This window comes from Mustela lutreola, chromosome 4 (genome assembly GCF_030435805.1).
Source record: "Mustela lutreola isolate mMusLut2 chromosome 4, mMusLut2.pri, whole genome shotgun sequence".
Classification (NCBI taxonomy): Eukaryota; Metazoa; Chordata; class Mammalia; order Carnivora; family Mustelidae; genus Mustela; species Mustela lutreola.
In genome coordinates, this window is record NC_081293.1 from 196,208,470 (window position 1) to 196,226,104 (window position 17,635).

The 17,635-nt window shown below is 50.2% G+C and overlaps 1 protein-coding gene across 2 annotated transcripts in view; it reads right to left on the reverse strand.

Annotated features, from left to right (window-relative positions):
- Positions 1-473: 473 nt before the first annotated feature.
- The window catches only part of ZNF777 (zinc finger protein 777), a 29,180-nt gene continuing 12,018 nt past the window's right edge, over positions 474-17,635 (reverse strand). For both annotated transcript variants that reach the window (XM_059172186.1, XM_059172185.1), the window contains exons 5-6: positions 5,396-5,647; positions 474-2,035 (exon numbers count right to left, since the gene is read on the reverse strand). In XM_059172186.1, the coding sequence (XP_059028169.1) occupies positions 879-2,035; positions 5,396-5,647 (1,409 nt within the window). In that variant the 3' untranslated portion in view covers positions 474-878. The remainder of the gene's footprint in view (positions 2,036-5,395; positions 5,648-17,635) is intronic.

A 17,635-nucleotide genomic window follows, 5' to 3' on the forward strand; every position in this document is an offset into this window, starting at 1 on the left:
GCCGCACCCCTCCCCCACCCCTGCTTGTGCCCCCCTGCACAACGGGCCATGCCACTGTGCCCTGAGCTGCATTCGGAGCTGTCAGGGAAGTTGGCCTGGCCCTGGGGGAGGCACGTAGCTTTTGTAGTTGAACCGTGTAACTGTCTCCCCAGCGCATTCCAAACCTCCCCGACCATCGACCATCATCAACTGCGCACCCTGCTCCCCCTTAACCCCCCGCCCCCCCCAGTCCTTGCGGGAGCCAGCAGGGGCAGCCCTTCCGTACACCCATTCACTACCTCAAGCTCGGCAGCCCCGTCTCCTCCTTGACTTTATAATCTGTGGGATCTGCGCCCGCACCGCCGCCCAACACGGGGAAGAGCCAAGAGGGGCCCAAGGGAACCTGGCAAGGGACACTAGGCACAGGTCCCTCGGCCACCTTCTTAAGCCCTCCCCTTCAAAACCAAACAAAAACGGCAAACAGGAAACGCTCGTCTTTTAAAAATTACTCTATTATTATCAAATAGAACCACAGTATCCAAAAGGTAATTATAAAGTTCTAGTCCCCAACTAAGTGGCCCTGCACCGCCCCTCCGAGTGGCCGGCGGCCAAATCACTCCCCCCGTGCTGATTGGTTTCATCCATTTTATTGTCAAGGAAATTAACAGCCCGAAGGGGTTCCCCAGGTCCGCGCACTCCCCCCACCCGGGTAAACACGGCAGCAAGCGACCTGGTCTCACTACCCCGGTGTCCTTGGGAGGAGGGACGAAAGGAGGGGAGGGGGGCTCACAGCAAAGGGGCTGGGGGCGCCCCGGCCCCGCCCGCCCGGCTGGGGCCTCGCGGCGGCCGGCAGGTGTCCGGGGCGGGCCGGGCAGCGGCGGCGGGGGCTGCGGGCGCGCTCACTCGCCCGTGTGGGTCCGCAGGTGGTACTTGAGCGACTGCTTGTAGCGGAAGCACTTGGCGCAGTGCGTGCAGGGGTAGGGCCGCTCGCCCGTGTGCGCGCGCTGGTGCTCCAGCAGGTGGTGCTTCTGCGTGAAGCGCTTGCCGCACTCGGCGCAGTGGTAGGGCCGCTCGCCCGTGTGGATGCGCCGGTGCTCGAGCAGGTGGTGCTTGCGGATGAAGCTCTTGCCGCACTCGGGGCAGGCGTGCGGGCGCTCCCGCGAGTGCACGCGGCAGTGGTTGGTGAGCTTGGACTTCTCGCTGAAGCTCTTCTCGCACTCGGGGCACTTGAAGGGCCGCTCGCCCGTGTGAGTCCGCTGGTGGCGCAGCAGGTGCGACGGGCGGCTGAAGCTCTTGCCGCACAGGCTGCAGATGAAGGAGACCTCGTGCTTGCCCGCGTGCACGCGCTGGTGGATCACCAGGCTGATGTGCAGGCGGAAGCTCTTCTTGCACTCGGGGCACGTGTAGGGCCGCTCGCCCGTGTGCGTGATCTGGTGCTTGGTCAGGCTCGACTTGTGGCTGAAGCTGCTGTCGCACTCGGGGCACTTGTAGGGCTTGGGGCCGCCGCCGCCGCTGCCCGAGCTGGGCGACTTGGGGCGCGGCTTGAGCGCGTGCTTGGGGGCGAAGCCGGGCGCGCGCTCGGGGGACGCGTAGCCGCCGCGGACGCGGTGGATGCGCTGGTGCAGCGTGAGCTGCTGCTTGTGGCGGAAGCTGATCTCGCACTCGGCGCACTCGTACGGCCCCTCCTTGATGTGGTTGCGCTGGTGGATGATGAGGTTGATCTTGAGGCGGAAGCTCTTGCCGCACTCCATGCACGTGAAGGGCCGCTCGCCGCGCCGGTTCCGCTGCTGCTGGCTCGACGGGCCGCGGCTGTCGCCCAGGTGCCGCTCCCCGTGCGCCGGTGGCGCCAGCCGCTTCCCCGCCGGCTTGCCCAGCTGCAGCGGCGGGGGGCTCTCCTCGCCCTCGGGGGACAGCTCCCCGGGCAGGGGCGTCTGGTACATGGCGGCCTCGTAGCGCCCGGACAGCGGCCCCAGGGCCTGCAGGTGCTGCGGCAGCTCGTCCTCCTCCTCCTCTTCCTCCTCCTCCTCCTGCTCCTCGGTTTTGATCACGATCCCCTCTGCTCCAGGGACAGGGAGAGAGAAGGACACACGTCAGCGGCGGCCCGGGGGCCTGCACCCGGGACGGAGGCAGTTGCGGTGGCCTCGCCTTGGCGCCCCCGCACATTCCCGGCCCCTTGTGGGAAAACCCCCCCCTCCGCTCCCCGCTGCCTGCGGTCCCCACTTCCCCGGTGCTGGAGGTGTTACCGCGCGGGCCTTGGCTCGGTTCAGGAAGGAACCCTCTCGGGGAACCCTGTGCAGCTCAGAAGGGGCAGGCGGCCCTGCCTGTCCTCACGTTCCGGAGCGGGTGGCGGGTGAGCAGCTGCCCACATCGGCCCCCGCCCCCTCCCCCCGGGGGGGGCACTCGGGCCCAGGGTGCCTACCAGTTACCACCTGACACGGACCCTCCCTTTTCCACTGGAGCTACTGGAGGGCTGACTCCTCAGGCTCTAAGGCCTCCTCTACCCCAAATCCGGCAGCTTCACGGGTCTGTGGCTTTCCAGAAGGCACCTGCGGGTTTCTCCCCAGGTGTCTGTACTCCCCCTCCTCCAGCAGTCTCCCCCTCCTCTCCCTGCCTCCAAATCACACAGGCCACATACCACCCAGCTCCAGTTCCGGCTCTGCCCTTAAATCTCCCGTGACCGTCCCAAAGTGCAGCCCTCAACCACTCCCCGGCCATCGGCACTCACTGGGGTGCCTGCCCAGGGCTTAGGGCCTTGGCCTCACCTGCAGCAGGACACCCACACAGGTGGTCACCGGCTGTGACCCTACCAAGTCTGAGGCTAGGGCCAAGGTTTCTCCTGCCTTTCCCCCAGCCTCCGGTGTGTGGTGCCTCCCACCCAGGAAGGGTTCCCTGAACACAACTATAGGATGTCCTCCTCCTCCCCGGCTCTCCGTCCTCTGGGCTGGCCCTTCAGGGCCCAAGATGTTAGCTGTTCTACATGGTGTTCTAGAGTGTTCCCCGAGAACGTTAGCCCTAGAGAAAAGAAGTGCCCTCTGACTTCTGTTTGCATTTTCTTAAATGCCTTGTACTTCTGCACTCCCTAAACAGGGCTACTTCAAGAGCTCTGTTTTTAGCTACTGTGTGACACGAGAAAGGCACTCCCTTCTCTGAGCCCCTGTCAGATGGAAGCTGCTGTTACAGTCTGCTTTTGCAGAATTCTTAACAGCAAACGAACGAGAACTTTTCCAGGTCTCGCCCGAGAGCTTGTTGTTTTATTCACAATCTCTTATGGGATAAGCCAAGCAAGGATTAGCCCCATTTCACAGACACGGGGCCTCCAAGCCCAGAGATACCTAGTGATTGTTCCAAATGAAGTAAGTAAAGCCAGACCTCTGCAGAGCTTCTAACTTAGGGACCATCTAGCCTGTCCCCTCAATTGCCAGGGAAACAAACTGGTGGTGTGCTGGCCCAGGTCTTACAAAGTAGCCGGTAGTGACCACTGGGCCTTGGGACTTCCTCTTGCTCCTCGGAACCCAAGAAACAGTAGGGTCACAGTTAGGACACAGATGTGCCAGTCCCAGCTCAGGCCTCTCGTCACCGCCAGCATGGCCTGGGCCCTGTTAGGATTCTCAGCAAGGGACGCAATCCAGGATGCAAAATCCCACCAAGTACCGTGCGAACTTTCCTGAGGTCCCACTGGAATGAAGGCCCAGAGGGCAGGCTGACATTTCTACTTGAGGCCTCGCCGCAGCTCAGCCTCACGATGTGCCCTGCACCTTCCCCTGTTTTACAGAGACAGCCTGTGGATTAAAATGCTTTTGGGGGTATCATGAGGTTATTCAGAAGCAAGGGGTTAGATCCACACCTTTGACCAAGCAAGACGTCTGTGATATCTTATGAAGTGCAGAAAGGCCACCTGCAAAGGGATTCTCTACAGGCAAAATGAAAAAATGTAAAAAGTCATCAGCACCGGGGCACCTGGGTGGCTCAGTCGCTTAAGCGTCTGCCTTTGGCTCAGGTCATGATCCCAGGATCCTGGGATCGAGCCCCGTATCAGGCTCCCTGCTCAGCAGGAAGACTGCTTCTCTCTCTCCCATTTCCCCCTGCTTGTGTTCCTCTGTGTTAAATAAAGTCTCAAAAACAAACAAAAAAACCCCAACAACCAATAATCAGCACCATACTTTTAAAAACCTATTAAATAAAATGGGTGTGGATACATTTCTATGATCAATAGTATAGTATCAAAACTGCTATGATAATTAATGGCTTTTTGGCACGTAAAGAAAACATCTAAAAAAAAAAAACCCAAAACGTAAGTGAAGTGTGTTCCTTAAAAATTTGGTAGAATTCACTTAATTCCTATCTTACACATTATTTTTAGAATATAGAAAAAGAGAAAAAGCTTCCCAGTTCACCTTCATATAAGTTGAGTATAATCTTATTTCCAAAACTAGATGGGGGTGAGTCAGGAAAGCGTCAGGCTGATTTCACGTATGACTATACCCGAAAGCCCCTGAATGAACGGCAGCTCACTGAATTTCATGCTGTGTATGAAAAGTACGCTGTGATGACCAGATCGGGCTTTTCTCAGGACGGAAAGGACTGTTCAGCGTCAATCAGCCACAAAAGATGTCCTGAGGTTAGGCCGCTGAGAGCCTACTTCCTCACTGTTCTTGAACACACACAGGGCCGAAAGTATGCAGGAGGGTGACCCAGAGATTTTATAATTAAACATGAGTGATGGCCAGATCGTACCAGGAAGAGACCATACAGTCTGTTATTTTAAAACACATTCCTGACTAGGGCTGAGCTCTCTGGGTTACTGGGACTTCTAATGTGACCTAAGAACTATCAAGAACATAGCAGAGGGGCGCCTGGGTGGCTCAGTGGGTTAAGCCTCTGCCTTCGGCTCAGGTCATGATCTCAGGGTTCGAGGATCAAGCCCCGAATCAGGCTCTCTGCTCAGCAGGGAGCCTGCTTCCCCCTGCCCCACCCCCGTGCCTGCCTCTCTGCCTACTTGTGATCTCTCTCTCTCAAATAAATAAATAAAAATCTTAAAAAAAAAAAAAAAAAAAAAAGAACATAGCAAAAATGGAAGTTCTAGCCTCACCATGATGGCATGACCTTGGGCAATTTGTCTGATCTTCTCTGCCTATAGAAGGGGGGAGCTGGAGAGGTGATCTCGGAGACCCCTTTGGGTCTGCATCTGACTTCGTCTTTGGCTGTAATACCTTCTTCCAAGCCCGGAGACAGACTCTTATAAATCTGGAGGCAGGAAACCCGCCCCCAAGGCCGTGCCCGGGGCTGTCATACCTGTCTATCCGTCAAGGTCAAACGACCCTGTCTGAAGGGAAGCCCAGCTTTCCCACAAGGCAGGGCCTGTCTGCAGGCCTCATGGTAGCAGCTCCCCCCACAGCCTGCACCCCCGCCAACTGACCTGCGCAGTTTCTCTGCTGCACCAGCATCTGTTTGAGCTCGCTGAACTCACTGGAGCCTTCCGTGGACTCCTCCAGCGCGTTCTCCTGTTCCTGCATGTCCAGGTCCGGCTGCTCTCCGCACGGGTCACCCAGCTCCGAGTCCTGGAAGCCGTGCTCTTCCACCTGCCCCATCAGGGGCTCCGGCGTCTCCAGACTCTCGGAGCCCTCGTCGTTGGTCTGCACCTCGATCTTGATCACGATCCCATCGTGTGCTGCAGAGGCGGGGGGGGGGGGGGGGGAGGGGGAGAGGGCAGAAAAACCCAGAACACGTTCATTGCACGAGGTTTCTGCAGCGTAGGATTTACATCTCAAAAATTCTCATTTTAGAGACCAGGAGAACTGTAATGCGGGGTCGAGTGAGCAGACACAGGTTTCTTGTACATCAGTACAAACTGGAGTAAAGTGAAAATAGATGTGGAGTTTGTATTCCATGACCCCTACAACTTTAACAACAGTATTATCAGGGGTTTTTTTTGTTTGTTTTTTTGAACAAACGGGATCTTAATTCCGTTTCCCGGGTCAGGCCAGTCAAAGTCAGCAGTTTCCCCCCCTCACGGTCAAGGTGAATAATGAAAAGGCTAGTCACCTCCTCACCCTGCCCACCTTCCTAGCCCAGGCCCCTGGGGTCCGATTCAGACAGGCCCGACACCCCCGAACGCCTTCCCAGCTCACAGTTACAAGCACGCGCGCACGCGCACGCACACACACACACACGCACGCACTTGGAGCTCTCAGCTTTGTTTTAAAACAGCCTCTGATTACACACGTTGCCCTGACTTTTTTTTTTTTTTTAATTTGCCCAGAGGTCTGCAGGTAACTTCTCATGTCAACACACACGGGCATCATTTGACATAAATGGGCCTTCGCATGTAATCTTTGAGCGCGGCCTGTTTTCTCTTTCGCTTGGCCTCCTCCTCCCCTCCCTTCCCGTTTCACAGCTGCGACCTGCCCAGGCCAGCCCTGCCAGCAACCTAGCATTTTCCTCTGCACTTTTCTAGGGATTTATGGCAAACATTTATGTCTATCTGTTTTTCTCTTCTGGCCATTATTAGTTTTTAAAAAATGGGCACCTACACAGTTCTCTCCCTCCACTTCCTCACTTAGCTCTCTTGTAGAAATCGCTGCAAAGCAATTCTGGAGGCCACCGCCTTCCTCCCCAGTGCTGTCCGCCGCCCGCGGTGAGGCCGGCAGCGCGTCCCGCCGTCCGCTCCGGAGGCACCGGCGCTGTTTTGTTCCGGCCCTCCGCCTGCTGAACTATCCCGCGATCACAGGTGGATTTGCATGTCTCACTATGAAACAGGGGTTTAGATTTCCATGCGAGTCCCGGGAGTGGGGCCGTAGAGTCAAAGGTGTGGTTATTTTTAATCTGACAGATGTCACGAACCGCTCTTGAACAAGGCTGCGACAATCCATGTTTCCACCAGCCCGGCGGGAGCCCAGCCTCCTCCCCGCCTCCCTGCTGGGGACAGACGCCACTGCTCTTTCATATTTTCCTCAGTCAGACGGGTGTACGTTGGTAATTTTCTGATACTTTAATCCCACTTTCCTGATGAGGGTCATCGAATATTGTTTCTTTTCCTTGTTGGCCTTTTCAAGACGATTCCGTATCAACTGTGTTCTGTTCTCGTCAACTGGTGAGAGTTCTTTGGTTCCTGTGCTAAAGATAACCCGTTTTCTCTTATCAGCATTTCAAACAGTCCCCAAATCTAGCATCTGTCTGTTGACTCTGAGCCATCTCTTATCAGACTACTTTCTTCAAGTCTTCCCGTGGTCACACATGTCTGTCTGTCTTTTATGGCTTCTGGGTTTTCTTCGTTAAGAGGGTCTCCTCTGCTCCTGGAAGGTTCACAGGGTCTCCTGGAGTGTGTCTCAAGCTTTTTATTGCTTTATTGTATACATTAAGGCTTTTGCTCCATTTGAAATTTATTTTTATTTTGTGTGGAGTGTGAGGTAGGGGTTAAGCTTTACTTTCTTCCCTGTGGAGAGAGCTGTGCCAGCAGAAACTCCCTCACAGCTTGAAAATCACTTTTTTGTTTTGTTTTGTTTTTAAAGATTTTATTTATTTATTTGACAGAGAGAGATCACAAGTAGGCAGAGAGGCAGGCAGAGAGAGAGGAGGAAGCAGGCTCCCTACTGAGCAGAGAGCCCGATGCAGGGCCTGATCCCAGGACCCTGAGATCATGACCCGAGACCAAGGCAGAGGCCCAACCCACTGAGCCACCCAGGTGCCCTGAAAAATCACTTTGTTAATGAAGGAAATTATAAACGTGTAGCCCATCAGCAGACGCATTTATTCCTTCACTGAATTCACTGAAGCACCGGTTACTTACTGAGCACCAACTATGTGCGACGGGGTCTTCTAATGACGTGGAAGACACCGGTGCACATAAGAGAGCTCCCCACCCTCATACACCTTACCCAAGGCAATAAACCGAATTCATACATTGTATGGGGGTGTCCGAAGGTGGTAAGTACTGTGGAAAGAGGAAAGACACCAGAAACCTCGGAAACTAACCCAACCGTCCGTGCCCACGGAAAGCCTGCCCGCTCTCAGCCATGCCCACTCGTGATCCCCAAGCTAGAAGCCGGGAAACCAGACCCACCCAGCAGGCGGGCAGCTGATGCCACAGGACCCGAACTGGGCTCTCCTTGGTGCCCAGCAATCCTTTCACTCTCCTCGGACCTGCCACCCAATCTCCTGCCGGCCACGGGGAGCAGCAAAATATAAAGCAGCTGGACGGTCCCGTCGCCTCGGCCACAGCCTTAAACCCGGACCCTGCCTGCCTTCCCCTACAACCAAGTTTCCGAAACCTCTTCCTCCTATTCTCGGTCTCACAAAAAGATGAGGTCACCCTCCCTCACATCCTTGTTCACTCCTGCTCCAGCTCCAAGTCACCCCGCTGACTCCCCTTTTCTCTCCCACCTGGGGAGGCACCATGGTGGCGGGGCAGGGACGGGGACGCCTCTGCTCACTGCCTTAGCCCGCCCCGTTCCTGGGGCCATCGCGCTCCCCCTGCAGTGCCCGCTTCTCGCTCTGCAATCCCTACAGCCCTACAGCCACCAGCACAACCGGGACCCCAGCATCATAAAAATGCCTTCCCTCGCTTCACAAACTCCTGAAGACATTTTGCTTGCCTCCCCCCTCTAAAGCGGTTTTCAAACACGAAGCACCCCTTCGCACTTTTTTGAATAAACATATAAAACGCTTCAGTAACTGCAAAAGATGTCATTTCTGGCGTACTATAAATATTGAGGGTTTGAAATAAACTCTTCCATCACTCTTGAATGTCACCAGTGGGATCTGAGAACAGCGGCAATTTTCGACCCTCTATTATTCACTTAAAACCTACACGAACAAGTTCTTCTTTGATAGTTGAAATTTTTCTATCATTCCTTTTCACCTTGAGCTTCTATTTCCATTCCCACTTTGCCCACAGAATTTTATCCCAATAGAACATCTTTTTATGCTGAGAAGCCTTTTACTGGTCTCCTGGTCTACCACTCTGCTGCAAAAATGTGTATGTAAATTGAAAGATTAATTTTGCTTTCATTTCTAATAACCATGGGGCTCTAAGTGTTGACTGTTTTCCTGTCTTAAGTTATCCTTCGTTATTAGTAGTATATAATGATACACAGATACTCAAGATACAAAACTAAAAACTTGTTGGAAACAGCTCTTATGAGGATGGAGAGGAATTTTTTGTCCCCTAATTAGTTTGCTTATCTGAGAATGAATATTCTTATCACATGATTGAGACAAGAGTTCAGAATCCAATCTGTTCCTATTTTTCATTTTCATGAACACAAGCATTGGCAAAGCTCATTTACATAGACATATAGATGGGCTGGCAGGGGCTCTGTTGTGGAATCGTCACTTGATTCTCTGAATTTGCTCTGAATTATAATGCTATGAAAGCACATGGTTAACACAGCATCAAAAATTGTTTCTAATGACCTATTAGCTGACAACTTAATTAGGTTCTCTTTCAATTTTGTTAAAAGCGAAGTATTGCAAGGGATCTAACTTGCAAAAGAATTCGCCATCCAGAGGTGCCTGGGTGGCTCAGTGGGTTAAACCTCTGCCTTCGGCTCAGGTCATGGTTTCAGGGTCCTGGGATCAAGTCCCACATCGGGCTCTCTGCTCAGCGGGGAGCCTGCTTCCCACTGCCCCCTCGCTGCCTACTTGTGATCTCTCTCTGTCAAATAAATAAAATCTTGAAAAAAAAAAAAAAAAAAAAAGAACTTGCCATCCAGGCCCCAGGGCGCTACGTTTGTGGTCACGTGCCCCTACGGTCTGGACTGTCTCCATAACCCAGACGGCTTTTTATAGATCGGAGAACTACTCCCTCGTAAGATGGGGACCGGGGAGGGGTGCGGCTGATGAGGACGAGCTGCATGTGTTGTGTGCCCTCACTGAGGAGTTTTATGAATGAGAACAGATCAACTAAGGACTTACTGAACCATCAAAGCCATCTATGTCATGTCCCTCTTGGGAAGTCTCCGTGCGCCTCTAGGGGCATTGGTACTCCAGCTCGAGACTGCTGCCTTCCAGGACCCGCCCCGACTTCAAGACCTTATCGGCCAAACCTCTTACGATGCTCTCAGCTGCACGGAACGGTGCCCCTCTCCATGGTGTTTACTTTTCCCTCCCCTTGCAAGGTGCTGCATTTACTCATCTGCAAGCCTCTCCTCCATTTGTTAGACAGCAGGGGAGCCAGTGGTCTCCCACCAAAAAGGTTTCCCCACCCCACACAACTTTTGAAAGAGTACTGACACCCTGACTGCACTTCTAAGCAGCGATGTGTTCTCGCATTAAGAAAAAAATTAAAGACACATATCTTGCAGGACTACAGTTTATGATCAAAGGTAGAACTTCAAGCCACTGGGGAAAAGTTGTCAATAAAGGGGGTGGGAATGAAGGAGGGAGGGGCGACAACTGGCGTCACGTCAAAGTAAATCACTGGTGAAACAAAACTTTAGACGCAAATAATAAACTCATCCTAGTGTCAGGGAAAAACCAGTTTCTCTCCTATTTCTTTACAACCATGAACTGAGGAACGGGCTATTCCCAGCCCCCGGGACTCCAGATCCTCCTTCTGGAAGCTTCTGGTTGGTCACAGCAGATGTCATAGGTGCCCAACACATACCAACTCTCATTTTCAGGTGTACATTTTTTTGGGAAGAATTTCTATAGCTTTGTCTTGACGTTGTTTGGTGATAAGGAACTGATCTAATTTGTGCTTGGTTTGTGATCTCTGTAACTACATTTATTCCTGAGAACACTTGCAAGATGGGAAATAAAGAAAAAAATCAACCCTACGAATTATTTCCAAATGTATCATGTGTTTGTGAGCACTACATTTAATAGTTAATGAAGCTGATATAATGTTCTATTTCCAGACACTTAGTGAAAATACTTGACTATTTGCCTTTTGGAATTTTCTTTTTGTTTTCTGGAGCAAGAAATATTTTATTTCAGATTTCAAGTATTTTTAGACTTTTTAAAAAGCTCATAGGCCCAAGACCTGTAATCATGTTTACTGAATAAAAAGGGCTAAGTTAAGTATTTCTATACTTAATATGAAACCCAGACGCCATAAAGTTAGTTATGGGTAAATATGAATACATAGAAACTTAAAACTGATAAAATCTGAACATACAAAAATTCAAAATATCCATTCCACACACACACACACACAAATACTAAATACAAAGGTAAACCATATATTCAAAACACAGGGGCACTGAGTGGCTCAGTCGGTTAAGCGTCTGCCTTTTGCTCGGGTCATGACCCCAGGGTCCGAGGATGGAGCCGGCATCAGAGCAGGGAGCCCGCTTCTCCCTCTCCACCCTGTTCACGCGGTCTCTTTCTCAAATAAACTAATAAATAACTATATCTGCATGCATGGGATAACTTAAAAAAAAATTTTTTTTTTAAAGATTTTATTTATTTGACAGAGAGAAATCACAAGTAGATGGAGAGGCAGGCAGAGAGAGAGAGAGGGAAGCAGGCCCCTGCTGAGCAGAGAGCCCGATGCGTAACTCGATCCCGGGACCCTGAGATCATGACCTGAGCCGAAGGCAGCGGGTTAACCCACTGAGCCACCCAGGCGCCCTAAAAAAAAATTTTTAAGACATTTTATTTCTGCAAGAGAGCGAGCAAGTGCACACCCACTCGTGTCCCAGGACCTGAGATGAAGCCAGACGCTTAAGCAACTGAGCCACACAGGTGCCCAATATCCTTAACTTTTAAAAAGCTTTTACAGATCGATGATAAAATGATGGATAATCCAAAAGGACCATGATCAGAAGATCATTCCTAAGATAAGACATCCTTCTTATCAATAAAGGTATGAAAATAGGCGCAACATCATTACAGAAGTTGAGTGAAAGCATCAAAATACTATCTTTTCTACCCATCACCATGGCAAATAATAACAAGATAAATAAAACTCACTACAGGCCCGGGTATGGGGAGAGAGGCAGTCTCACGTCTGTGTACAAACCGGAGGTGTAGTAATTAGCACAACTGCTTTGAGGGACATTTTTTTTTAATATCTTTTTTTTTAAAGATTTTATTTATTTATTTGTCAGAGAGAGAGAGTGCACAAGCAGGCTAAGTGGTAGGGAGAGGCAGAGGGAGAAGCAGGCTCCCCGATGAGTAAGGAGCCCAATGTGGGACTTGATCCCAGGACACTGGGATCATGACCTGAGCATGAAGGCAGCGGCTTAACTCACTGAGCCACCCAGGCGCCCATGTTTTGAGGGACATTTTAAAATAAATATCAAATTTTTAAATGGGTCTATCCTTGGACCCAGAAAGTCTATTTGTTTTTTGTTTTGTTTTGTTTTGAAGATCTGATTTATTATTTGAGAGACGGAGAGAGCAGGGGGAGAGACAGATGGAGAGTCTCAAGCAAACTCCGCAGTGAGCAGGAGCCTGACTAGGGGCTCAAGTCCCAGGACTCTGGGATCATGACCTGAGCCAAAAGCAGATGCTTAACCAACAAGCCATGCAGGCGTCCCCACATACCTTTTTAAAAAACATTTTAAAAATCGGGGCACGGGCTGGCTCAGTCCAAAGAGCGTGTGACTCTTGATCTCTGGGTCCTGAGTTCGAGCCCCAGGTTGGGTGCAGAGATTACTTAAATAAATGAACTTTAAAAAAAATAAAGAGGGACGCCTGGGTGGCTCAGTTGGTTAAGCAGCTGCCTTCGGCTCAGGTCATGATCCCAGCGTCCTGGGATCGAGTCCCACATCGGGCTCCTTGCTCAGCAGGGAGCCTGCTTCTCCCTCTGCCTCTGCCTGCCATTCTGTCTGCCTGTGCTTGCTCTCTCCCCCTCTCTCTCTCTGATAAATAAATAAAATTAAAAAATAAATAAATAAATAAATAAAGAAAGAAAAAAAATTTTTTAAAATGCATTAAGAAAGACTTTAAGGATATGCCAAAAACTTTAAAAAATCTAACAAAGCGCAGCCATAAAGATGCTGGAAAGCCAATGTTGACCATCATTTCTCTGTTTTGAGCTGGTGAAGAAGGTTAATGTGGCAACATGGTTTTTACTTTCCAGTAAGTCTCTGAAGTTTCATCAGCATAATTCAAAAGGAATCAATGCAGAGAGGGAAAGCGTCGCATTATTCTCTTCACTGAATTCCTTCCAATTATGGGCTTGAGACTTTGGCTCTGTCCCTCCCCCTGCTCGTGATCTCTCTCTCTCTCTCTCTGAAATAAACAAATAAACTCTTTAAAAAGTTACACATGCACACATGTTGAGGGTTAGTTTCTCAAAACTTGTTTTGATTTTTATTTTTAAAAATTTTTTAAAATAAACATTTATTTTGAGATATTTCTAGATTTACAGAAGAACTGTGACATTAGTACGGAGGAAGTCCTTTTGTGACATCACTTTAAGCCTGCTGTGGTCTCCTTGGATTTATTTTATCATTTTCAGGTTTAGGTCACAAAGCTAATCCTCCTCTTAGGGATAAATGTGAAAGCGAACCTTGACACAGAAACTTTACTCTGTCGTTAACATCCATGATACTGTTTTTACATGAAGTTTAAAAAAAATTCTTTAAGATTTTATTTATTTGAGAGAGAGAGCAAGCTCACAGAAGGAGAAGCAGACTCCCTACAGAGCAGGGAGCCCAACAGGGGGCTCTGGGATCATGACCTGAGCTGAAGGCAGACGCTTAACCGACTGAGCCACCCAGACGCCCCACATGAAGTTTTTTTAACGTTACCAAAGCTTTAACAATTTTCAGCACTTGTTTTTAGAAAGTTCTCCTCCACGCCCAGCCGCACTTCCCCAGAGCAACACTTCCAATCCCTCCGGCTGACTCTTCTGTTATCCCCTTCATAACTCTAAGGAACACTCCTCTTGCTACTCCTTGAATTATCTTTCTTTCCTTTTTCAAAGATTTTATTTGTCAGAGTACGCGCGAGAGCAAACATGTGCTTGTGCACAGGCGGAGGAGCAGAGGGAGAAGCAGGCTCTCCGCTGAGCAGGGAGCCTGAAGTGGGGCTCGATCCCAGGACCTAGAATCATGACCTGAGCCCAAGGCAGATGCTTAACCCACTGAACCACCCAGGTGCCCCCGGAAGCATCATACTTTTGTGTCGTGGATGTATTCAAGAAGTCCCTCGAATTTTCAGGGTAAACATCACCTGTCGGCTTCCAAGAGCTGGACAGGAGGCCCTCTCTCCCCGTCCAGGCGAATCTCTTCCAAATCCCCAAGCCTTCCATTTTAGTTTGCAAGTCCGCTTGGAGGAATTTCGGGCATTTACATTATTAGATCACATAAATGTTATAAAACATTGGACCATGGAGTATACCATAGCTATTTTCTATGTCTTTTGCTTTCGCTGGAGCTCACAATTCTTTCCTTGGCTCAGCTTACGAATTTCCTTAAGTCAGCTTCAAACTCCCCCATCTCTTCTGTCTCCCCTCAAAGCATTCGGACATAATGGGTATTTCTCAGTTTCATCGACTTGGGAGAACAATTTTCTACAACCTCCTGATGTGCCCCAGTGTGGACTGGTTGCCTCCAGGTGCACAGCTGTCTTCTTGCGATCCCCCTTGGGACCACCCCCCTCGCCTCACTTCTGCTAGAACTCCCAACACATCTTTCTTTGTGTAAGCAACTTGCCTCCCCCAGTTGGAGGAAGGGTGCACAGGAGATGACCTTGAAAATGTCTTGATTTCATCTCTCACATTTAATTCGAATCATCTGGCCGATATAAAACTCTAGAATGGTTGGAAAATATTTTCCAATTTTGAAATTTTAGAGAATTTTAAAGGTATTGCTCTACTGTCCTTTCCCGATATCACTGAAAAGTCCAAAGTCATTTTAATTCTTGTTCCTTTGTAGGAGCTTTTTTTTTTTCCTCTCCGAAGACTTGTGGGATCATTTTGACCTCAGCTGCCCGGAAATTTCTTGCTGATGTATCGAAGGCACGAGTCTGTTTTCATCCACTGTTCTGGATATTTGCTGGGCTCTTTCAATCTAGAAAACCATGTCTTTCAGTGCTGAGAATTTTCCTTGAATTACTGCATTGCTAATTCCTTCTTCCCTATTTTTGCTATTTTTTTCCCTTTCCTTTCCTGTTCTTTTCTTTTCTCTTCTCCCTTCTTCCTTTTGTGGTTGTTGATATTCCTATTATCTGGATGTTGGACTTCCACCCTTTACTTTTTAAAATTCTGTCACTACTTTCTTTTTTGTCTTGTGCTCTATTTTCTGGGACATGTGCTCAACTTTATCTTCTAACACTGCTAGCTGGGAGTTTTTAATCTGTAGTCTTTTTAAATTCCCAGAGTTCCTTTCTATTCTTTTTTTTATAAGCATCATACTTAAAAAATATTTTCTTTATTTATTTAACAGAGAGAGAGGGCAAAGCAGGGAGCCAGGGGACAGAAGGAGAAGCAGGCGCCCCGCTGAGCAGGGAGCCCAATGCGGGACTCAACCCCAGGACCCTGGGATCATGACCTGAGCCAAAAGCAGATGCTTAACCCACTGAGCCACCAAGGTGCCCCAATAAGCATTATACTGTCGTGTCATGGATGTATTCACTTCTTTTATCTCCTTATGGAATGTGAAATACATATGTTATAGATATTACATAAACAAATATATACATATGTGTTTAAACCCAGTTTTAAAAATCTCTCTGCATAGTCTCTGTTTCCTTGAAATTTATTTTTTCTGCTTTCTTTTCCTTTGCTCTTTCTATATTAGAGACTTTCCCCAAATGTCTGCAGTAATGGTTATCTACTTATATTTAAAAGTAGAACACTCAAAAGAGATTGAAAAGTTTGGTGCCTTTAAGTAGGGCTTACTGGTGATGGGCTTCCCACTGGGATGGCTTGGCTGAGTCATTTCCTGGGAAGATGCCATGGGCTGGTCCCCGAAGTCTCCAGGCAAAACGCATCCTGTATGCTGCCTGGGGGTTCCATCCTGGATGTCTGCTACGACTTGTGAGCCAGGTTGGGAGGAAGGCTGGAGATCTCAGTACCTGCATGTCACGCTTCACTGCCTACCTTGCAGCCAGCGTGGTGTCCTGCCCTCCAGGGGCCCGGTGTCGCCTTCAGACATGGTCTTGTTCACCTTCTCCAGAGAAGTAGGTGCAGCTGTCCAGCAGGGCTGGGAGAGGCAGATGCTGGCGAGGGACCGAGGGAGGCCGTAGAGGGAGGTGAAAGGCGTCTGCCCCATCTTCTGTTTTTAAGCCCACCTTTGCCCCATTTCCCGAGGTACCTCCGGTCTCCGCTCCTGCTCCTTCCCGAGTCTGCAGTAGGGAATGGGGGTGCAGTGCACACGGAGTTTCTCTTCTGCATTCCCCAATCCCAATTTTGGATGTAGCTTTCTAAATCAGTGATCACCCAGCCATCTGCTCGTAGGGCTTCCAGAATGTGCTTGCTGTTGTCTCCCTGCACACTCCTTCTAAAAGCCCTTCGCTCTTGCTTTAGAAGGATTCTGAGAGGTAGGAGTAAACACATGTTCAACCTGCCATCTTTAACTCGAAGTCTTTCTTCATGTGTGTGTTTTTTTAATTATTTTTACTGAATAAGTAATACATACTTACTCGAGAACATTCTACAAAGCATAAAGAAATATGATTTTGTTACATTTCCATTCAATTTTTTTCCCCCTATCTTTTGTTTACATCCCGGACTTCAAGTTACATTTCCATTTCTCCAGCAGTCACTTCCCCTATCGACGGATCCTGGCCATCAGCGTCACGTGAGCAAAGCCCACCTGAAGCAAACAAGGTCGGCCCCCAGCTCAGGCCCATATGTGCGCCCCCCCGATCACGGCTACCCTTGAAACAGCGAGGATGCGTGCTGGCTCCCTCCCCTCCCCGGCTGCTCAGCCCACTCTGAGGGGCTTCTGCCCCATCACACCACCAGGTCACTGTCGCTGCCCACCTGCACGACCCGCGGATGAGTCAGTCTTTGCCTTACTAAGCCACACCGCGGAATTCAGCACGGCTGACCACACCCCCTCCTTCTGGAAACCCTCTTCTCTTGAAAGACCCCACGACGCACTACCCTAACTTCGCGCGCTCTACCGCCTGGGCCAGCCAGGGCCCCAACTATCCTCCTGTCTTGCCACCTTTCTGACCAGTCCTTCCATTTCCTCCGGTTCCTCTGCCTCCTCCTTCCTTCTCCAACTCCTTCAACAGCGGTTCTCGGCCTTGGCTGCGTGTGAGAATCATCCTGGAACCATTTTAAAGAACATTAACGCCTGGGCCCCTACCCAGACCAGTATATTCCAAATCTGCTCTAAAAGTCAGGGCTCCCAAGGGGATGGCCTGTGCTCTCTCCGGTCTCCCTTTCCAGACCGGGTCTATGCTACCAATGCCCAAATGTCTGTCTCTAGCTCAGATCTCGGCTTTTAACGCTTCCAGACTTTCTTCCCTCCAGTGAATTCTCCTCCAGGCACCTGGGACTCCTACTCGCCCTTTAGGTTCCCACTAGAAAGTCGTCCATGCTGTGGGTCTCAAGGGCCCGGATGCTTGCCTTCACAGCACCACTGCCCGCCTTAATGTGCGGTTGGCGGGGGATGGGGTTAGTTATTACTGTCAGTCTCCTGACGTCCTGCCTGGTCCAGAAAAACCCCTGAAGGGGTGCCTGGGTGGCTCTGTTGATAAGCATCTGCCTTCAGCTTAGGTCATGATCTCCGGGTCCTGGGATCGAGCCCCG